This window comes from Palaemon carinicauda, chromosome 24 (genome assembly GCF_036898095.1).
Source record: "Palaemon carinicauda isolate YSFRI2023 chromosome 24, ASM3689809v2, whole genome shotgun sequence".
Lineage (NCBI taxonomy): Eukaryota > Metazoa > Arthropoda > Malacostraca > Decapoda > Palaemonidae > Palaemon > Palaemon carinicauda.
Window position 1 is genome coordinate 5513873 of NC_090748.1, and position 23292 is coordinate 5537164.

The 23292-nt window shown below is 44.9% G+C and overlaps 1 protein-coding gene across 8 annotated transcripts in view; it reads left to right on the plus strand.

Moving 5' to 3' along the window:
* Positions 1–23292, plus strand: part of LOC137618056 ((E3-independent) E2 ubiquitin-conjugating enzyme UBE2O) — a 286319-nt gene that overhangs the window by 105214 nt on the left and 157813 nt on the right. For 5 of the 8 annotated variants that reach the window (XM_068348010.1, XM_068348013.1, XM_068348012.1 and 2 more), the window contains exons 7-9: positions 86–133; positions 7635–7667; positions 7794–7961. In XM_068348010.1, the coding sequence (XP_068204111.1) occupies positions 86–133; positions 7635–7667; positions 7794–7961 (249 nt within the window). The remainder of the gene's footprint in view (positions 1–85; positions 134–7634; positions 7668–7793; positions 7962–23292) is intronic. The other 3 variants (XM_068348011.1, XM_068348015.1, XM_068348014.1) reach the window with 3 other exon arrangements.

The window sequence follows — 23292 nt, forward strand, 5'->3', positions numbered from 1 at the left end:
GTAAATCTGATGTCAACCTCTTGAAGAATTAGATTTTTTTTTAGTTTGTTTAGTTATTTCAGTTTTTTGTTGCTTTGCTTTCCAGAGAGAAAAGTGCAGTCAATTTTAGTTGATGCAGAAAACACAAGTGAAGGTATGACAAATGTGCTATGCTTTGTTTTTATATAATTGTTTGTAACCTTGATTTGGTTTGGTTTGTTATTTTTGCATGGGTTGAGGTATCTTTTGATCACTAGAAGGTTGAGGTTATTTTCTGCTGGTGTCCTACATTGTAATAGCCTTGTAGATAGTTAGTAATTTGCAATCTTATACAAATGCTATCTTATTTGATATAATCTATATCTTCCGCTTAAGGAGACATAAACCATTCTAAATAAATTAGTGTTTGGGAAATAGTGGTTATTACTTAGTGATTGTTAAGTGCTTTTGGTAGCAGAGGGCCAGCACACTACTTTCTACTGTTGGCCATAATTTTGTTGGTCTTTATTGATTGCAGAATGCTTCTACAATGGTAAACCAGTGCATATAAGGACCATCTTTATTAAATTTTCTGTAGCTGAATAGGAAGCGTATTTTCATTGTCATTCCCCTCTTATTTGAACTTTGAATAACTAGGCTAAACCATCTGGGTCCTTTTTTTGGCTCTTACACTTTACTATGTGCTGTTATTACATTTTCATTACAAAATATTTTAATAGAAAAATTTCCTCCTGGAAGAAAGCTCTTGTCATTAAATCATTACATAATTGTGTTCAGTGGATACTTCATCTACTGTTTTGTTTTATCTATTTATTATTATGTACATTTTAAAGTACATCTTTTTTGGATATTATGTTGTACCTTTTGTATATTTTCGATTCATTGGGAATAAAAAATTCTCAACATTTAATTGGATTTGGAGTTTTCAATGTAGCAGCATTTGTAACTTGGTCATGTTTTGTTGTAAATTAGTCTAAAATTACATCAGAATTAGATAACGTATTTACTTGAAATAATTTCAAGGTGGCAATCTAGATGGTGCATAATAATAAATTCCCATGGAATTAATGGAGTGCCTCTTGAAGTCTTCAAAGTTTAGATCAGGGTCAGTCGGGAAATTATTTTGAGGTGATATAACTCTGCTGGATAGTTATAAAAAATCTGAATTGATGGAACTTGCCAAAATGTAGGTTGTAGAGAGGATTGCAGCAATTACAAAGGTATTTTGGTGTTTATCTTACAGTGATTGCTTGTGTTTTAACATTGCTGGAATAATCATTTCCATGAAGCTCCCCTTGCATTCGTATTGTTTCTCTCTCAAACCTTGTTAGTTATTGATGTTTACCCTTAATCTAAAAATTTCCGGTTTTCTTTCCTTATAATTGCCCTATCCCTCTTGTGTAGTATTGGGATCATATGGCAGTGCATGGCAACACTGCCCTATGATAAGTCATATTAATTTGCTTTTCAGTTCCCTTGTCGCGCTAGTTGCTTGAGCATACGTCCCTCTGGCTTCAGATTGTAATTTGGTGCTAGGAAGGAATGAGGAAGGAAGCGGGGGAAAGGGTAGGGGTGGGGGGAGGGTAGTCGTAGTAGAGGGCAGTAGTCGGATGTAGAACGGCACCTCGTAGTATCGGGGGATTTTGAGGAAGGAGAGGACTAATTGGTGAGGGACCTTTGGTCGTGGTTCTAACACGCCCTAGTTACTATGCCGACACTCAATTAGAGTGAGCAAGCTGGGTTTATTCCTGCCATTCCATGCATCTTTTTTCTCTGGTATATTTAGCAGTATTTATGCCTTAGAAATGGAGCTATAAGGAGCATTTCACTGGGCGTCACAGGTTCCTCGCCCAGAAATAAATTTTTCCTTCGTCAAAATCCCTTAATTCAGGGGATTATTTAACCTGTTTAGATAAAACTATTTTGGATGGTTCACTAGAATACTGTGGTATTGCTAAATTTGTTGACGAACTTAGAGAGCAATTTTGTTCCTTTATGCTTGGGGCAATATTTTATGTACAAAAACATGATTACTTGTCCTATATTGAGTCCTATATTAGTGCAAGGTGAGAAAGATGATGAGGTAATTCAAGCAGCCTTCTCAGCATAAAGTGGTAAATTTAGGTTATTCACTCAAAAACCTTTTTCTCCCTATTGATTTGTGGCTGCTACTTCTCAAGATTCTGTTTCTAATGCCCCTTGGAAGATTTTCCGGAACAGTGGTAGGCCCCAGGATTACCCTCTTAACAAATGTCCCAATTTCAGTGACAACAACAATTATTGATCTTATCGAAGAACAGAATGATGACAGTCCTTCCAATAATAGAAATGTTCTCTCTAATGCTTTCATCAGGTTTTGGAAACATTAGGTTGGCCTACTATCTGTGGATAAAGGAAGGTTGTCCAATTCTCTTGTCCAAGGAACCCGTTCCATTTTCAACTTAAAAATTCATCAAAGCTCATCTTTTGACATTAAAGATTACAGAACAACTAAAGAAGAATATAGTAGAGCAGGTATTAAATCTATTCCCGGGATTTTGCAAAAGGTTAATCCTAATACTCAAAATGTTCTGGGGTGGGAGTCCAGTTTTGGATGTCGATTGGTTACTAATTCAAATGCCTATATATCGGTCTCTGGATGGCTCCTCAAATATTCACTAGCCCTCTCCAAATGGTTGAGGTTCCTTAGGCACTAAAGTTCTGTTTTACTAGGGTGGTTGGAAAATTCTGAATATTCAAGTTCAACAACTATTGTAATTTACTTATTGAAAAGGTTAGGAGTCATAGTAAATATGAAAAAGCTAGCAACAGTTCCTTTTTTGTGGTTTTCCATCTGAAAAGAGGATTCAATCCTTCCTTCTGTTGTTAAAGTTCAAGCAAAAGAAAGCATTTTCTTTTTGGATGTGGATGAGGGTGCTAGGTATCATGACATAGCTAGAGAAGTTTTGTTTTGATGTGTCTTATGAAGATGATGAAATTTAGGTTTCATCTTAAAAGTGGAACAAAGTGTCTGATTTGGACATGACTTGTGTTGCAATTACATCTATTGTTATATTAATACAGTGTTCACTATTAGACTGAGGGTATGTTGTTGGAAGGGAGGTTACCTGTCATATCTCTTTTTAAGGATGCCACCTTAGATGGTGGTTGCATATATGGATTTGTTTTATCTGTCAGTTAGTTGTCAAATAAAAAATTCAATGTAACACATTGTGGCATCTTAGGATTTTATTGCCTTGTATATTGATAGGTTGAAAGCAGATGGTCATAATACAGTACAGTATGTAATGCAAATTTTCTAGTGGTTGGTAATGTTTTAGTTGAAAACTAAATGAGTCGGTATCATAGATCTTCCTAAAATACCTTAAATTGGAAGACAGACCATGAGTAAAGAAAGTTATATTAAAATGATCAAATCTTTCAGGTGGATTTGTAAATCTGTCTGAATAATAGTGAAGGGTTTTAACTTCAGCTTCTTACACAATTCTCTGGCATCTTCTTAGACTTGAAGGCAGTTCTTTCTTAGATTAGTGATGGTTAAAGAAATCACTTGACCAAAGTACATATTGCATCTATAATCAGTCTTGTTATTAACTTGTAATTTCTGCTTTAGGCATGACATTTTTCTTTAAGACATATACAAGAACAATTTTTTGAAAAGTCTTCTCCTTTATACCATGGATTCATAAACCTAGTGAAAACATTTGACAAAATAACAGAAAATTTGGTTCTGCCAAATCTTTGAACATGGGGAAGTTATTCCACAAGGGTAAGAAAGTCAGAGTATCATATGATGTAGAACTATAGGTCAAGTTTATTGCAAATATTGCATCCACGCCAACATAAATATATACATTTTCTTACTTGTTTCAGTGTCCACTTCAATGTCAATTGAATGAAGTTTGTATGATTTTTAAGATGGACTGGGGATTGCTTAACATAATGAGGTTTCAGTCCAAGATAGAATCAAGCAATTTTAATGCTACATTTACAATATAACATATCTGGTGTCGATGATTCCCTAGTTGAGCCACATATTTCAACATTCTTACTAAGATTCAACTTAAAATGAGTTAATCTGATGACTCATCAATCCTCAGGTTTCCATTTGTAGTGGATAATTTTCTGAGACTCATTTCTTGCCTGATTACTCCCAGTTTCAAGTCGGAGGATCTTTTCAAATAACATTTTACTGTGATTCCATCTGCTATATTTCCATATATATTTGAATACAGTAGGTCCTCGGGTTACGACGGTCCCGACTTACGTGGTTTCGCCGTTACGAACGCGCCCCATAAAAATATAAAAATAATATTAAGCGTCGTTCCGTCTTACACCGTTAGCGTCGTAAGCGACGTAAACAATTGCGAACTAGTTTCTAGCGCGCGGTGGATGAATACGCTTTGCGGTGGTTGTGGGCGAGGAAGACGGCGTCGCTCAGTTCCACTCATACGCCATTTTTGGTTGTGATTGCCTGTTCTTTCTCTCACGTGTTTGATCGTTTTTTTGAACTTTTTGCCCTTCATTATGGCTCCAAAGCGCAAGGCAGATTCTTCTGATGGTAGTGCATCGAAGAAAAGGAAGGCCATCACCATGGAAGTGAAATTAGACATTATTAAGCGGTCTAAAAACGGTGAAACGCCAACGAACATTGGCCGATCGCTTGGCCTTAGCCGTTCGACCGTGGCTACTATCCTTAAAGATAAGGAGCGCATTGTTGAACACGTAAAAGGATCTGCTCCAATGAAAGCAACAGTGATAACGAAACAGCGTAGTGGTTTAATTATCGAAATGGAAAGGTTATTAGTGCTTTGGTTGGAAGATCAAAATCAACGGCGTATTCCAGTGAGCTTAATGGTTATTCAAGAGAAGGCTAAAAGGTTGTTTGAAGCGTTGAAAAAAGAAAGGGGGGGGAGAAAGTGAAAGTGAAGAGTTTTCGGCTAGTAGGGGTTGGTTTATGCGATTTAAGGCTCGGGCCAATTACCATAATCTTAAAGTGCAAGGTGAAGCTGCTAGTGGGGATGAGAAAGCAGCAAGTGAATTTCCTAAAGCGTTGGCTGAGATAATTAGGGAGGGGGGTTATTCTGCTTATCAGGTGTTCAATGCGGATGAGACAGGTTTATTCTGGAAGCGCATGCCTAACCGCACGTACATAGCAAAGGAGGAGAAGTCAGCACCCGGTCATAAAGCAGGCAAGGAGAGGCTAACTTTGCTTCTTGGGGGAAATGCTGCTGGCGACTTCAAACTGAAGCCCATGCTGGTCTATCAGGCTGAAAATCCAAGGGCACTCAAGGGAATTTGGAAGAGTCAACTCCCAGTCATTTGGAAGGCAAATAAGAAGGCATGGGTGACACTTGCAGTGTTTGAAGACTGGTTTATCAACCATTTTGTACCTAGTGTGGAGCGGTATTGCGCCCAAAAGGGTATCCCCTTTAAGGTGTTGCTATTGCTGGACAATGCCCCTGGACACCCTGCCCAGCTGGGAGACTTTCACCCTAATGTGAAGGTGGTTTACCTTCCACCTAATACCACGGCCCTTTTACAGCCTATGGACCAGGGAGTGATTGCTTCATTCAAGGCCTACTACCTCCGAAGAACAATTGCTATGGCATTACAGGCAACTGAAACGAAGAAGGACTTGACTCTGAAGGACTTTTGGAAGTCCTACAACATCCTTGATGCTATTAAGAACATTGCTGATTCCTGGGAGGAGGTGAAGGTTACAAACATGAATGGTGTTTGGAGGAAGCTATGTCCTCAATTTGTTAATGATTTTCATGGGTTTGAGGACACAGTTGACCATGTTATCAAGAACATTGTTGCCCTGAGTAAGGAAACCGATTTGGAGATGGAGGTTGATGATGTTACGGAGCTGCTAGAATCTCATGGAGAGGAGTTATCTGCTGGGGACTTGATACAACTGGAGAAGCAGATCATAGAGGAAGAGGAAGAAGCCCCCACCCCAGACCCTAAGGCTTTCACAAGGCAGGGCTTGTCAAAAGGTTTTGCCGAGATACAACAAGCATTGGCAACTTTCGAGGCTCAAGATCCCAACATGGACAGGTTCACCAGGGTTTCCAGAGGTGTCATGGACTTACTGCAGTGTTATAAGGAGATTTTGGATGAGAAGAGGATCCTCTCTGTCCAGTCTAACCTGGAGCGGTATTTTAAGAAAGTAGAGAGAACTGCACCCTCTACATCAGCTGCCTCTACTACTCCAGATTTGCCTGCAACAGAGCCTCTACCATCAACCTCAGCTGCCTCTATTGCTACAGAGCCTCTGCCATCAACCTCAGCTGCCTCTGCTTCTCCAGCTTCTCCACCACCTCTTGTAGGCTCTTCACCTCCAGACTCGCCTGCCCCAGCTTCTCCAGCATCTTCTGTCTCACTTCCAGAGAATCCTGATTCACCTGCCCCAGTTTCTCCAGCATCTTCTGCACCTTCCTCTCCACAATAAACCAGTCTCTCCGTCCCTTGCAACATCCCTTCCAGTGTGCAAGCCAACCATAGGAATAAGGTAAGGAATTGTTCTCTTTTTTTTTTTATTGATATTTACTTTAATTCATGTGGTAAGGAATTGTTTTCTTTTTTTTATTGATATTTACTTTAATTCATGTGGTAAGGAATTGTTTTCTTTTTTTATTGATATTTACTTTAATTCATGTGGTAAGGAATTGTTTTCTTTTTTTTTATTGATATTTACTTTAATTCATGTGGTAAGGAATTGTTTTCTTTTTTTATTGATATTTACTTTAATTCATGTGGTAAGGAATTGTTTTCTTTTTTTTATTGATATTTACTTTAATTCATGTGGTAAGGAATTGTTTTCTTTTTTTATTGATATTTACTTTAATTCATGTGGTAAGGAATTGTTTTCTTTTTTTATTGATATTTACTTTAATTCATGTGGTAAGGAATTGTTTTCTCTTTTTCTAATATTGTTTTTATGTCATTTGATACATTTTATTATAGTACAGTATACAGTAATACTTTACAGTACAGTACAGTACGTATATTTATGGTGTTCCGACTTACACGGAAATTCGGGTTACACCGCGTCTTAAGAACGGATCAGCGTCGTAACCCGAGGACCCCCTGTATAAACTTTCATAAAAATAATGTGTTTACCATTTAATGCATTATTACGAAAGAAACAGGAAATAACAGTAAAAGAGTTAAATTCTTGTAATGGTCCATGCTTTTGTTTTTTCATGGTAGGAGATTTATCGTTAGACTTGGGAAATTTTCATATTTATAGAACAGATTTCTGGATTAATTAAATTTTAGGTTGATAACTAGGTTTTGTGTAGATAGGTCACCATCTTTCACTTTTGCTTAGGATTAAAATTATTTTAGTTTGCAAAAATCTTGTTTTAGACAATATCTGTTTCCGGGCTTGGTATTGTAGAATAAGATCATTGCCTTGTTATTTTAACTCTTAGAATTTAATTTGTATATCAAACTATTCTTCTAATTCAGATTTTCATATGTATATGAAATTATTCTCATAAAAAATTGGCACCATCAAAATCTAATACGAAAAAGTAGGCACTGTAAGGGAAAGTTGGAGCCGTTATTTTATCAGTACCAAGATTAGTTTAGTTATTGACTGCCAGATTTGTCAATTACAGTAAACTTTACTTTTTGCTTCACAGATGCTGGCCAGACAGATGCAAAGAAAGTTGAAGGTAATATTTTTTTTTTTATATATATTATTTGTATGAAACTGCTTTTTTGTATTTTGACATTATATCCTTTAAAATAGTAAAGAAAACCTGATTTAATTTTGTCCTTTCTTTTGATCCATTTGGCAGTAGCAGATACCTCAACATCCAATGGTATTCAAGGAGCAGTTGGTGGTATTGCTGATGATGATACAAAGGGTGGAGAAACCCCAGACAGTGATGGTTTTATCGACTTAGACACCGATGACTGTTCTGACACGGCTTCCATTAGCAGTGGTGCTTCAACTGGATCAATAGGTGAGTTCACTTTTAATTGTTCTGTCATGCTATGAATCTCTCATCTGGACAGCATACTTAATTTAATGGTGATTCCTGGCTGTTGCATGATAAGGCTTTTTTGTGCTTGTGTTGAATTTATACATATTTTTATCAGTGTTTAAGTTGACAGAGTTTTGTGTCTTTTTACTGTATATAGTATTTTTTATTGTAATTTTGGTGTGTCGTCAAACTTTTTAACTGTAGTCAGAAAAAGGTGTAAATGGTAAATGTTTTTTTTTACTATACCGAAAATATATTTTATATTATATGTGAGAAAGTTTTCCCTGACTATGAAGGTAGGATTTTTTACTTAACCATCCTAGGAAATAACTTTCTAGTTTATTGTTTTGGGTAGTTGGAGTGTTGCCAATTGTTATAAGTACCAAATACAGTATGATTACTCTCCTACCTCTGTGTCATGGTCCATATTTGTTTATATAAACCCGTCAGTCATACAGACCCAAATGTACTCTTGCGATATCTCCAGATACGTCGCTTCTGAAGGCTGCAATGCAAATGAAGCAGTATAGGGAAGAATAATTGTAATTACATACGTGATTTTGGAATTTCAGTTGTTAGTAATAACTTTGCTCATTCTACAGTGTCATAGGATTTTGCCTTTCAGTACGAGATTGGCCCAGTCTTGCTTCAGCTCTTTAAACTTGCTAATTATACTTCATTGATTTTCTCCTCAAGGGTTTATATTAAATTTCTTAACATACCATATTTATAGCTATTGGTTGATAAATTGTTGGTCTCAATTATTTGCCTTTGTACTTATTGTAAGTATGCTGACTTTGTACATTAGATTTTGCTTAGATTTTGTTTTTATAATGTACGTCATAGTATACAATTCAGTAATTCTGATAATTTATATTTTGGAATTACTGAATTCTCTCCTTATCTGCTGTTCCAGGTATTACGATTAGAGTTACCCATGTGGATAGCAAAATCCACCGATAATACGCAATCCCTAAACTCTGTGGATTGTGAAATTTTTATATCACAGTGAAACTTGCTCAAATTCCTGTGCTATTCATTCTCTCTATGAAAATCTTGGTTGTGATAAAGATTAAAGTAAATGTCTTGAAGAGATTTATGTGAAGACTCATTGATTCCACCGTTATGATGTGGCTTGGAATAGTGTGTTTGTGTAAACAAGACCTTCCCCGAACTGCTGTCATCTTAATTTCTCATTCTTTTCTTGGCTTGCACTGATTTTTACTGTGGCCTATTGTTAGTGTCGGCTGCAAAGCCAGAGCTTTAGTTCAATTTACTCGTAGGTTAGGGGGAAGAATATACTGTAACTTTGATTTAGAGATTATCTGCTGGTTGTAAAGTGAATGGGCCAATTTTGGAAATTAGATCCTCATTCTGTGTGTTCATTGCCAGATGTTTGTTTACTAGTTCACTATACTTAGTGTAATGGATAATTAGGTTCTATGCTTTTTTATAAACAATTAAAATCAATTGCCGGTAAAAAGATAGCTTTTATTGATAGGAAATGACAATATTAAGAGATAAGGAACAAATAAATTATGAAGCAAAACTTTATCAACCTGCTGAAAAGAAAAGCATATACACCCAGTTTGAGATTCTGAAGTTCAACTGATCTAATTACAGTATTTGATTTGTAAGATCATTCCTCGTCTAGAATTTCAGATGAGCTGCAAAATCTTGTCAAATTAAAAGTTTGGTGAGGATGATCTAATTTCCTTGACCTTTTTAAAATTACACATTGAATTTTCTTAGTTCTTAACCTCATTACAACCAAAGGTCTACAGAGCCAACATTTTCAACTAACAGGTATGTATAGGCCATTTCTTTTAGCGAGGCAGATTTGCACCGACTCGCAGCGGTGCCCTTCAAGCTCGGAAAAGTTTCCTGATCGCTGGTTGGTTAGAATTATCTTGTCCAACCAATCAGCGATCAGGAAACTTTTCCGAGCTAAAAGGGCACCGCTGGGAGTCGGTGCAAATATGCCCCGCTAAAAGAAATGGACTATAGTTGGAAGTTGATATAAAGCATGCTGCATCCCTAGGCCTACAGTCAATTGCTTAGATAGAAGAAGACAGGTTTGTTGGTGTTTGGTCTACCTCAGGAGCTAGGTAGCCGTAGGGACCCAACTGGTGACAGAAATGTTCTAGTGGGTAGGGGCAAATCAAGTAAAGATCATCCGAAAGTTCATACCGGAAAGACAAAATGTTATTAAAGACAGCGTAATTCCTTCCCTCAGAGTTTTTGCTTGTTCCATAAGTCTCCAAGGGTCTTTGGTTGTTGAGGGCCATATCCCAGGTGGATCTCTTTGTAATTGTAATAAGCATTAACCATCAACTTTTTGCATATTGCTTGGCTCAGTCCAATTAGCCTGTAAACTGAAATACCTTTTGTCAATTCGGCCAGATCAGACAATGCTTGGTAAATCTCAGCGCCTTTTGTCACTCCAGAATGTCTCTTACTGCTCATCTGTCTCCAACAGGATTGATTCCTGTACCCATTGACTTGTTTCTTTTAGCCCTTGACCATAAAAATCATCCAAGCAAGCTGGGAAAATTCTTTAGTTGGATTAATGAGAGGGTCATCAATCCATTCAATATCCCTATTTTCGTGATTGCAGACTATATCTACCGCAATCAAGGGTGATAGGAGCCATACACTTATTTTCCATAACTTCAAGGAATTAACAGAACTTCCTCTTGTTATCTCATAAGTTGGTTTTTATCACCTTAAGACTCCATTTGTAGGGTAATTATGCTGCCCAAATTAGACCTTTACATAATCCTGCACAGCTTCACCAGTCCCCTTTTTGAGCTGCTGCAATAGGCTCCTATGCATAATACATCACCTTGCAACAAATACTGTTCTCTTGAAGTTTATGAATTGTCGTTTCAACCTTCGCAGCCAGCAATACAGATTAACCTCTCCTATGTGCATTGAAAGTTTTACAGTACTACCTTAAGAGAACCAAGCACTTTAGAGTGAGAATTCTATGCTCTTATTATATACACATCATAATTATATACACAGCATAGGAAACATATTTTTAAGTATGCTGACTCCTATTGGGTGAGACAGGTCATTTCACAAGCAGGAGAAAAGGTTGGTTGCATAAGAATTGACTATGCATGAGGTCAGTGCCCTCTAAACTTTTCCAACTTTCAGGAAGAATAGTGTTATATTGAGATTTCAGCCATCATGAATGTAGGTGCGTAGAAATGCCCATGAGATTTTACCTCATAAGTTTTATATAACTGGTAAGATTTACCAGTGTCATACATAGAAACATTCCTGTACCTCTTCCTTGCCACCATCAATTTTCATTCATCTCTCTTTCTCAGAAGATGTAGTCTTTGGGGTTACAAGCATATATATTGCAACTGAGGGGTTAATTGGTCTCGTACTTAAGTTGTAATAGGGAGAAATGAAAACCATTGGTTTATGGTATGGGTCTTAACCACTCACAAGTGCCTCTTTAGATTCTGTAGACATCAGGTTCAGGGTTATTTCTCTTCCTATGGGATTTACTATATCCATCTCTCTTTGCAAAAGTAGGGAACTTTCCCTTTTAGACCTACTGCCTAAGATGGAAGTCTTAAGTTTTCGATGGTTGATGGGTTTAGTTTGAACAAATCAAGTTTTCATAATTTAAAAGAGATTTTATGCTTCAGTGACCATTTCCCATCCCTTCAATCTTGTCAGAAATAATATACGTAACAATTTGGGCTTGGAAATTACTACAACTGATGGTCCACTATTACAGTTACACATCATATCTTCTTTTGCTATTTTATTGCTCTCATTCTGGGATAATGCAACTACAGTTTTGGGCTCTATATGATTGATGGATTTATATGAAAAATTGGCTTAGTTAAATTTGAATTTTTCATTTAATTTTTTAACCAGACCACTAGGCCTAAAAACAAAGTCCTCGTAAGGCTATTTAGAAACTAGAATAATTTTTAGTTTTGTAATATTAGATAGGCTGAGCAACCAAGTCTTGAAAAGAAAAGAAAATAAGGGAAAATTATGGTAGAAGGTAACCAAGCGAGAGAGATGTGTGTTTTTTAGTTTTATATCAAGAACCCCGTATCAAAGGGAGAGGGAGTGCAGTGAGTAATAGTCTTAACTCAAATGACAGTTGTTCCGTAACCGAAATACAAACCACGCTATTTACAAAGGGTTATTACTTTTAGCGTAGCTGAAATGGCGAGCCATTAGAATTTAACGAGGGTGTATTACCCCCGCGCTAGTTAGCGGGGGATAGGGGAGTGGTAGCTAGCTACCCCTCCTCCCCCTCACACACACGTGAATACTCACTTTAACTTTTGGCTCGGACTGTGACAGACGTCTCTGTCTTGGTCCTCGCTTGGCAGCCATTGTCTGTTTTGTCTTTACTTAATCGCTTACTTTTCTTTTACTCAATATATATGTAAACATGTTTTCATGTTTGTATATATATTTGAGTATAGAAATAAGTAAGTTTCCTTTCCAGATGTGTGTGTGTAGTGTACGATATCTACGGGGAGGCCTCGGCAGTTAGGCCACCACGGCGTATTTTATGGGTGGCGATCGAGTTTGACTTATGTCTTTCTCTCTCTCTCTCTCTCTTGAGGTCGTTCACCCTTTTACTACGTGTTACTACGCCCTTGTAGCCTAGCTTCCTTTCCGTGTGGGGGGTTGCTACGTCGTACGTTTGTATCAATTAGTTATGAATCTAATTGTAGTTGTTTTTTTGTTTTTTTCAGCTTGTAGAACGATTCCTTTCGGGGTTTTCGTTCTTTCTTTAGTGTTCATTCATTTTTAAATACATAATTACATAGTTACATAATTATAATTGTTATAATTCTGTTTTGGTTACAACTCTCCTTCCGCGAGTGTAAGTGGTTGTGAGGGCACGTGCCTGTTGTGTAATTCTTGTTCCTTTCCCTCGGGATTCCTCTTCGGAGCCTTCCCGGGGGAATGAATGTGTACTAATATTATTTGTTTTATTTTTTTATAGTTACCGATCTAGTTCGTTTCTGTAATATAGGAACGGTGTGAGCTGTCTGGTTGAGTCCTGGGGATTCGGCTGTTGCTGCCTCCCCCCTTGTATTTTCGTCAGGGGCGTGTCTCCTTCTACTGGTAGTACTCCCGTGTCGACGGACAGCTCTCCAGTTCATTTAAGAACAGTCAGGAGGCTTGCCTCCTTGGGCGGATAACTTTCCTTCCGAGGGAAGTTTTTCCTGTCCAGGCTTGAGTTTTTCCCCTTTTGGGGGTTTCTTCTCTTGCCTTTTTTTTTCGTGCGACTATGCTCTTGGTGCTGAGCGGTCGCACCTGCAGTTTCGCTCAAGGGGCTGGGCAACTGCAGGAGCTCCTCTTCGGAGGATTGCTCCTTTTAGGTCACTGGCTGACCAGTCTCTTCCTCGAAGTGTTTCTCTTTCGTTCGCGAGAGAGTACACTCATAGAGACTCCTCTTCGGAGGTTTTCTTCTGTTGCTGTTGCTGTTGGTCTCCCTCGCCGTAAGGCCCTCCGTCCGCCTCGTCGTAAGGGCCTCTCATCTCCCTATAAGGGTGCTTGAGGCGCCCTTTTGGATCTCCGTTTGCAGCCTACAACTCCTTTTTTCCTCGATCTTCCGCCTTGGTGCAGATGGACAGCAGTCTGATCTCGTCTTCCGACGGGCAACGGTCTTCCCGACGGACAACGGTCTGCCCGACGGACAGCGGTCTTCCGACGGACATCAGTCTCCCGGCGGACAACGATCCCTTCGGGGCAAAGGGTTGCCCCCACGGGGGTTCTTCCCTTGCGTGTCAGGGTTTCCCTGCGCGCCCTTCTGCTCATCAGCGCTCTCCTGTTCGTCAGCGCTTTCAAGATGATCTTCCCTGCGGTTCCTGTTACGTGCCCTGTACGCCCACGTTCGCCCTCACGATCTAGAACTTCGGTTCAGGTCGGGGTCAAGGACTCTTCTTCTTTGCGCAGGCTTCCACGCGTAGCCTTCTGCTCGTCAGCGATCATCAGCTCGTCAGCGATCATCAGCTCGCCAGCGATCTCCGGATCGCCCACGTGTGTTACAGCCGGCACGCCAACATTCTCCAACACTTCTGAAGGAACATGGTTCGCCAGCTACTAGCTCACCTACGCATGTTGCTCGCCATCGCGCGATTGCCCACCTGCGGATGCTGCTCGCCATCGCGCAATCGCCCTCCTGCGGATGCTGCTCGCCATCGCGCGATCGCCCACCTGCGGATGCTGCTCGCCATCGCGCGACCGCCCACCTGCGGATGCTGCTCGCCATCGCGCGACCGCCCACCTGCGGATGCTGATCGCCATCGCGCGACCGCCCACCTGCGCATGCTGCTCGCCATCGCGCGACCGCCCACCTGCGCATGCTGCTCGCCATCGCGCGACCGCCCACCTGCGCATGCTGCTCGCCATCGCGCGACCGCCCACCTGCGCATGCTGCTCGCCATCGCGCGACCGCCCACCTGCGCATGCTGCTCGCCATCGCGCGACCGCCCACCTGCGCATGCTGCTCGCCATCGCTCGCCAACGCGTCGACATGCCACAACGTGCCATCGCCAACCTGCGCGTTAGCGCTCACCACCTCACCACCAATCGCCTGTTGATCCATATCGCCAGCGGTCTTCCTCGCCCACGTGGCAGCGCGTTTCCTCGCCATCGCGCTAACGCTTGCGTTCGCCGCCTCGGACTCGCGCTCATTCACCTGCCCACCCTCGCGACCGCTCGCCTGCGTTACTGCGCGACTGCTCGCCTGCTCGCCCGCGCGACCGTTCGCCTGCTCGCCCGCGCGACCGTTCGCCCGCTCGCCCGCGCGACCGTTCGCCCGCGCGACCGCTCGCCTGCGCGACCGCTTGCCTGTGCGCCCGCGCGATCATTCGCCTGTGCGCCCACACGCCCACGTGCCTGCACATCTACGCTCATGGGCGTCCGCGCCCATGCTCTCCAATGTTCGCCCGCGCACGAACCGACGGTATTCCGTCGCGCGGACTGACGGAGTTCCGTCGCGCGAACCGACGGTGTTCCGTCGCGCGAACCGACGGTGTTCCGTCGCGCGAACCGACGGTGTCCCGTCGCGCGAACCGACGGTGTCCCGTCGCGCGAACCGACGGTGTCCCGTCGCGCGAACCGACGGTGTCCCGTCGCGCGAACCGACGGTGTCCCGTCGCGCGAACCGACGGTGTCCCGTCGCGCGAACCGACGGTGTCCCGTCGAGCGAACCGACGGTGTCCCGTCGCGCGAACCGACGGTGTTCCGTCGCTCGAACCTACAGGGTTTCTTCGCACAAACATCGGCTTAATTCTTGCAGTATCCATTGCTCGTCTATGGGTTATCGCTCGCCGACCACCAGCTCTCGCCCTTCCTACCACGCTCGCCCTCCTTCTGCGCTCCTTCGCTTACCTTCGTTTGCGTTTCTGCGTGACCGCTCATGGGCGCTTCCACGTTCGCCCACGCGCAAATCTTTGAATTACCATCGCGCGAGCTCCAGGGCGATTGCGACCACGATTCCCATTGGGGTTTTCGCAGCATGGCCAGCCTAGCGAGTTCTTCTGGAGCGTATTTCCAGAACACGGCCTCGCCCCCTAAACGCAGAGCATGGCATTTGCAAGAATAGGAAGAAACTTCAGGGAGGTCTGAGCAACATTCCTCTTTCCAGAACCTGGGTTAGCCCTTCTCCGTCATTCCCTGGAAGGATTTTTGGCGGGGGGGCTTTCCGTTCGAGATTTCTCCATCGGACAAGGGGTGACTGCTTACCCCTTCCTCTGGGAGCTTACCAGGTTCTTTCCCTCCTCGGTTACGGCCCGAGGTTTGGTTCAAGGAAGCTACAGGAAGATCAAGGGTACTTTCCTCCTCTCGAGCTCAGGCACCTTGGCCAACACTTCTGAAGGAACATGGTTCGCCAGCTACTAGCTCACCTGCGCATGCTGATCGCCATCGCGCGACCCTCAACTGCGGATGCTGATCGCCATCGCGCGACCCTCAACTGCGGATGCTGATCGCCATCGCGCGACCCTCAACTGCGGATGCTGATCGCCATCGCGCGACCCTCAACTGCGGATGCTGATCGCCATCGCGCGACCCTCAACTGCGGATGCTGATCGCCATCGCGCGACCCTCAACTGCGGATGCTGATCGCCATCGCGCGACCCTCAACTGCGCATGATCGCCCGCTTACGCATGCTGCTCCTCATCGCACAACCCTGCACGATCGCCTGCTTACGCATGCTGCTCCTCATCGCACAACCCTGAACGATCGCCCTCCTGCGGATGCTGATCACCATCGCACCCTTTCACGAGATCTTTCACCTGCGCATGCTGCTCGCCATCGCACAACCCTGCACGATCGCCCGCTTACGCATGCTGCTCCTCATCGCATAACCCTGAACGATCGCCCTCCTGCGGATGCTGATCACCATCGCACCCTTTCACACGATCTTTCACTTGCGCATGCTGCTCGCCATCGCACAACCCTGCACGATCGCCCGCTTACGCATGCTGCTCCTCATCGCACAACCCTGAACGATCGCCCTCCTGCGGATGCTGATCACCATCGCACCCTTTCACGCGATCATTCACCTGCGCATGCTGCTCGCCATCGCACAACCCTGCACGATTGCCCGCTTACGCATGCTGCTCCTCATCGCACAACCCTGAACGCTCGCGCTCTTGCGGATGCTGATCACGATCGCACCCTATCACGCGATCATTCACCTACACATGCTGCTCGCCATCGCTTACCATCACGCGGTCATTATCGCCAGCGATCATCTTCACCTACGCGGCAGCACGATCCCTCGCCGTCACGCCATCGCTTGCGTTCGTCGCCTCGGACACGTGTTCATTTACCTGCCCACCCTCACGCCCACTCGCCTGCGCGCCCGCGCGATCGCTCGCCTGCGCGCCCGCGCGATCGCTCGCCCGCGCGATCGCTCGCCTGCGCGCCCGCGCGACCGCTCGCCCGCGCGACCGCTCGCCCGCGCGACCGCTCGCCCGCGCGACCGCTCGCCTGCGCGACCGTTCGCCCGCGCGACCGCTCGCCTGCGCGCCCGCGCGACCGCTCGCCTGCGCGCCCGCGCGACCGTTCGCCCTCGCGCGACCATAGTTCGCGGCGAATTCCACAGCCGGTGGTAGCAGCAGGGACGCGTGCTCCTAGACGGCACTCGGGATCACCTCCATCCAAGCACAGGTTGGTAGTGCAGGACGAAGACAGGTCAGTACAGCATTCTTCCCCACCTTCTTTTCAGGCAGGTACCGTCGGGTCCACTCCAAAGGATCGCCCGATCCCTTTCACCTTAGCGAGGATTTCGGACTCTGTGTCCTTGGAGCAGCAGACATGGTTTGGTCCGCTGGCACGGGCGTTAATGAGGGTTATGAAACAAGCACTTGCCATCCAGGGTAACAAACCAGCGGCTGTCTCTCCTACGCTGAAGAGAAAGAGAGGAGTAGACTTCGTGGTCACTTCCCCCAGGGCGAAGTTGGTTCCCAAGAGGTCGGTCTCGAGGGTCCCCTCTTCTGCACGAGTACTCTCTCCTTCTCCCGCCCTGGAAGGATTTTTGGCGGGGGGGCTTTCCGTTCAAGATTTCTCCATCGGACAAGGGGTGACTGCTTACCTCTTCCTCTGGGAGCTTACCAGGTTCTTTCCCTCCTCGGTTACGGCCCGAGGTTTGGTTCAAGGAAGCTACAGGAAGATCAAGGGTACTTTCCTCCTCTCGAGCTCAGACACCTTGGCCTTTCGTCGTTAAGTATCTACTTGCAGACAAGCTCGATGTTGTACCATCTGGACGCGCTGACTGAAGGCTTCCTTCGGGTGTCTCATCTGTGGAGGTCGACGACCTCAGACACCCTTCCATCCTTGAGAAGAGTTTTGTCTGTGCCCAAGGACAGAGACTTAGACAGCTGCTGTGCGGAGTAAATCGACTTCCGGTTTCACTCCTCCAAGGCGCTTTCTTCCAGACTCTGCAGGGCTCCAGCGCCCTTTTCTTTCAACCACGTCGGCCTAAGTTATCGGCTACGACAACTGGGACAAGGTGTCCAATTGCAGTTTCCTCCTGTCAGGAACAGATGGCACGGGAGACTCCCCCGGGGGGGGGGGCATAGTCCTAAAAGGAGTTCACGAACTCTAGGATTGCAGGTTTTTTCGCTGGGAGGATGCTTAAGGTTACTCATCCGAATGACAGCTTCCCGATGCCCATTCCCGCACAATCTCTGTGAGTAGCCAAGGATATCGCGCCTGCCGTCTCTGTCAGGGAATTCAGTGTCTCTGAACCTCTATGCCATAGCGTCAGCAGAGTTGCCCGTTTGGGCAGAATGATCCATACCTTAGGCGAAGGTCTTCCTTAGGATCATCGACGGCTTCACCCCCGGCCCCCTCAGTCGATCCTTTCTTGTAAGGAAGGATCTGAGAGGGGATGTCCATAGTCGACCTCTCAGCCCTGATCAAGTTTGTCGAACAAACTTCGGCCAGCGTAGACCAGCAGAATCGATCAGACTGGTAACGAGGCGACAGGACTCCTTTAACCCTGGATCGGAAGGACGGGTACTTTCAGTTTCCATTCCATCCATCTTCCAGGGTGCTCGTCGAATTCAGCCTAGACTGCAAGTATTCCTGCTTATGATGCAGTGTGGCTATCCCGCCGTGGCATAGCAGGTTTGTTTCCCCAGAGAACTCTCCCTGCCTTCCTCTTGGCCGCTCAGGTGCAGGCTTCCGCCTCCTCTGCTGTTTGGAGGGCTGGTCAACTCCGGTAGGCTCGGGTTTCGACCTTCTTCAGCGCCGGGACAAGCTTCCGGATGCTTACCATGAGTGTGGGCTCATGGTATTTTGCTTGGAGCCTTCTCTTCCTCTGCCTCAACATCTGGAGTATCTGGCCATGATATTGAGTCAACCGCCTTACCACATTGGAAACCCCGCTTCTCGTCCGTCCAGCGAGGTTAAGCAACGTCGGTACTTGGATGGGTGACCACCTGGGGACGCCTCTGTTACCGCATCCTCCGAGCCTTCCTTTCGGTTGACTGTGGCAAGACTGAGGAGAGTCGCAGTACCTGTTCTCAGTCAAGCAGAGCTTTCAGCCCTACCTTGGAACGTTTCCTAGTTCTTCTTTCCTCATTGACCCGTCTATAGTCCGAACGGTCGCCTCAGGATAAGTTCCATGTGGGGCGATCCAAGTTCCGGTGGCTTCAGGCAATGTTTAACCGGACTCCCTGGCCCTATGGGACCAGCGGAACTATTAAACCTGCAATGGGTGTTGACCTATGGAGCCTCTTGATGGTAGTGGATATTCTCGTCCTTTCCCCACATTCTTGATGCGGTTCTCGGACTCGTCAAAGGAAAGGGGGGGGGGGGCATGTTCCGGTCCAGGCCTATGGTCAAGACCTGAAGGATACCTCTCCATCATTCAGGCAGGCTTAAGGGCCTTAGTCTGGCCCCTCTTCAGATCCTACAGCTCCTGCCAAGTCGCCCCGTTGCGCGTCGACTTCTTTCTAACCAGCAGGGGACGCATTTTCACACCTTCACATCTTGCAGTAGAGATACCGGGATGATTGAGATTCTCTCAATTCCACCATCGGCTCTGTCATTCCAGGCAGGGGAATGTTTCTCTCAGACTATCCGAGCAGAGCCTCATAGAGAGAGTGTACCTAGGGGTCTTTGACCTTGGGTAACCAGCAAGTGCTGGTCTGGGGGACCTGATCGCGACACCTTGGAACCTCAAGCTTCCACTAGTCTTCCCCCCAGTCTCAGACCCCGAGACTCTGGCAAGATGCATTCCGGTGATGGTGGGACAAATTCGACGCCTGCGTCTTCCCTCCTTTTTGTCTGCGGACAATGGGTCTCAACAAAACCAGGTTGTCTGTCAACCTTTCAATGGGAGAGCTCCACTGGGACTATGCGCAGAACGGTTTCTGGACCCTCTGCTTCCCCTGACGGAACTCCCGGGAGAGCTTCTCCCACGGCGCAGACTACTCAAGCAACCACACTGCGACATCTCTCCCGAACCGGGGCGTCGCTTCGGCTTCATGCCTGGAGACACTACGCTTCCTCCTCTAGAAGAGACAACCCGCTACAGTCGCGGTACGGAGGTCGCGTCATCTGCGATAGTCATCCACAGGGGTCTCCCAGGCAAAGTGAAGAGTCTAAGGTGGTTGGTGCCGTGGGAGATATACCTCTTCCCGTGAGGCCTCTTCTCCAGCAATAACGGTCTTATTGCCTTTCGGCGGGAGGAAACTCCTTTCCGCTCTCGGCAATGAAGCCTGTCGCTCAGCCTTTCCCTGACCTTCAGGCTTGAAGGAATAACTTTTTCCTGCCCGCTGGATCTATCCTCGCTCATGCGAAGCTACGATCGTCCCTGCCCTAGTCGGAGGAAGACCTCCAACTTGGAGCATGGCTCGGACTTTTAGTCCTTTAAGAGATCTTCTCAAGACCCTTTTACGACAGGCCTCGGATTGTATTCCGCCTTGGGTCTTCTGCTCACTCTGGCCACGGCCAGTGTGTAAGCAATCTTCTTGGTCTCTTCCTACTCCCCCCTTTCTAAGGAAGAGGGGAAGGCAACATTCAGGCTCGCTCCTGAGTTGTTGGCTAGACTCAGAATCTGAGGGTCCCGACCCTTCGGTCCGATTCATTCAAGATTTCGAGTCTCCATTCTGTGTGTGATGTCCCAAGACCTTCTCTTTCTTGCCAGTAAGGAATCGAGAGGTTAGCGCTGGGAACAGCTGCAGTTTGGCCTCAGTTGCAGCCGATTTGGGAACACAAGGAGGACATGGGGGGAGAGTCACCAGTATACCTCTTCAGCCCGGACTCGAGTACATTCATCTCGACCTGTCTTCAGACCCTCCCCCGTCACGTCGCCCTACAGCACGATGTTGGATACATCGCAACGTCCTCGCCTTTGAGTAATACTACTCTGTGACGCAGGTGCTACAAGCTGGAGTCTGGAAGCGTCTGATGACCTTCGCAGCCCGCTTCCTGCAGGGCGTGACCCACAGGAGTCTCGATACGTTTTCTATCGCTCTGTGGTGGCTACACAACAGCTGGTCTAACCTCAGGCTCCTTTTTGGACAGGTAGCAGAAGGTTGAGGGCATTGTTATCAGGTTTTAGTCTGCATGAACGAAAGAAGTATGTCTGGCCCTTACTTCTTTCTTCATCATCCCCTCTACGGGGAAGCAGCATCCTGGTCTCTGCATAGCTGACCTCGAACCTCTGCAGGTAAACCATGCTTCCTTGTGTTCCGAGTATTGAGTCAATACTGTCGCGTCCCCCATACCCTGACGAGGTGGTATTGGGAACGTCCTAACCCAGAGTTCCTTCTGGAACTCCAGGTCAACTGCCTAAGACGGGTCACACTTCTTCCTTCACACACAAGCTTACGTAGGCCACATGGTTCCTTGCGGAGCAAGGAACTTGTGAGGTGCAGGGACTCCTTTTCTCGAGTGCGACTCACTCGGATTCTGAGTCTCGGGTAAAGCCAAAGCCAGTATGGCTGGGGACTTTCCACCCTTCCTAAGGGATAAGTCACCCTTTGTAAATAGCGTGGTTTGTATTTCGGTTACGGAACAAATGACAAATTCGAAGATAATTTGTATTTTTCCTAACCATACAAACCTTAGCTATTTACACATATTTGCCCGCCAGCCCTGTCCCCCAAGACAAGTCCTACCTCTAAGTAAAAGTGAGTATTCACGTGTGTGTGAGGGGGAGGAGGGGTAGCTAGCTACCACTCCCCTACCCCCCCGCTAACTAGCGCGGGGGTAATACACCCTCGTTAAATTCTAATGGCTCGCCATTTCAGCTACGCTAAAAGTAATAACCCTTTGTAAATAGCTAAGGTTTGTATGGTTAGGAAAAATACAAATTATCTTCGAATTTGTCATGTTGGGCTTTGTACGCTTTTGACTTGAAGTCATCATGGACATCAACCCCACTATATGCTTGCATTTCCATCTTGTTGAGGTCCTCACCCATATGTGATCCTTCATTTTCTGGGTTCCCCTAATTTTTGTCCCACTATTCAAACTTACTGCTCCTTACCCATTCACATCATGGTTCCAAATCATCTTAATTCTTGAGTTTTAATTTGATTTGCCACAGTATGCACATCCTCTAATGAAAAAAATCCAATACTGTCTATCCATGATTTATTATCTTGAAAATTCCCTTCATATTCTAAGTATTTATGTTTCTGCATCGTAAAGTGCTGTATTACAAGTGGTATTTTAGGGGTTAGGGTGCTGTGTAGTCCCCAAGAACTTTTCTGTTAAAGGCTGGTACATTGAATCCAATACGAACTGAATGGTCAAAGAAATATTGTCTTCCCTGTCCTAGTGCTAGTGTTTCAAAGTGCAAAGATGGACTCTGTGTATAAGGGAGACCCACTGGTTCAAGCCCTATTGAACCTGTGACAACACTCCAATACTGAAATTCGTCTGACACCCAATAACACTTCATCACCAAGAACCAATACTATAACTGGAGACAATACTACCGGGGCACTTAAATTTTCGTCTAGCTACCATTTTTTGTTTTCATTGTAAACAATCGACATTATTCACCGAGTTCTATTATTTTTGAGGGTCTGCATCTACTTTAAAACTAAGTAACAGTTAATCAAGTTTGGAATTAGTTATCCACTATTCTTAGTGTTAGTGTTAACGTAATACTATAGATGGGATCATTTTACAGGTCAAGATTGCTTTCTGTGGTTTTTTTTAAATTGTTTATGTGGCATATGATGCCCCTCTCTCCCATTTTTCATGTCAGCATGAAAGTGTTCAAGTGTTCCTATTTTATCACTTTAATGTTTTGAAATTTTCTCCACTTTCACATAAATTGTAAACCTTATGTAAGTCTTGATCCTTTGTGGTAGTTTTTGGGCCAATGTAGCTTTCAGTAAAGTTGCTTATTGTTTGGGAATGTTTAGATTGAAGTTATTTGGTAATTTTTTACCTTTTTTGAGTTTTATATGATTTTTTATACTGGCCTAGGTTGCTGACACCTTTTTAGATAAGTTTTTGGTTTGCTTCTCCTATGGATGTCTCAGTTATTGCTAAAATAGTTGAAGCATCTATCTTCTCCCTCAATCGTGATACTATCCGAGAACCTACCATTCCTGTGAGTTCCCACATTTCTCCTGCTCCCTTCTCGTCCCAACCTTGAGACCGTGTGGTGCTGGGACCCTCTTTTTTTCAAGTTCTGGAGAAAACTCTAAATGGGATTAGAAACTCCTGACCCTTGTATTCTGGGGATGGTAACCTCTGTCCAGTGTCTACCCTGCAATCTTATCTGCAGAGATCCATGTCTTCAGAAGGTAGTCTATTTCAAAATAC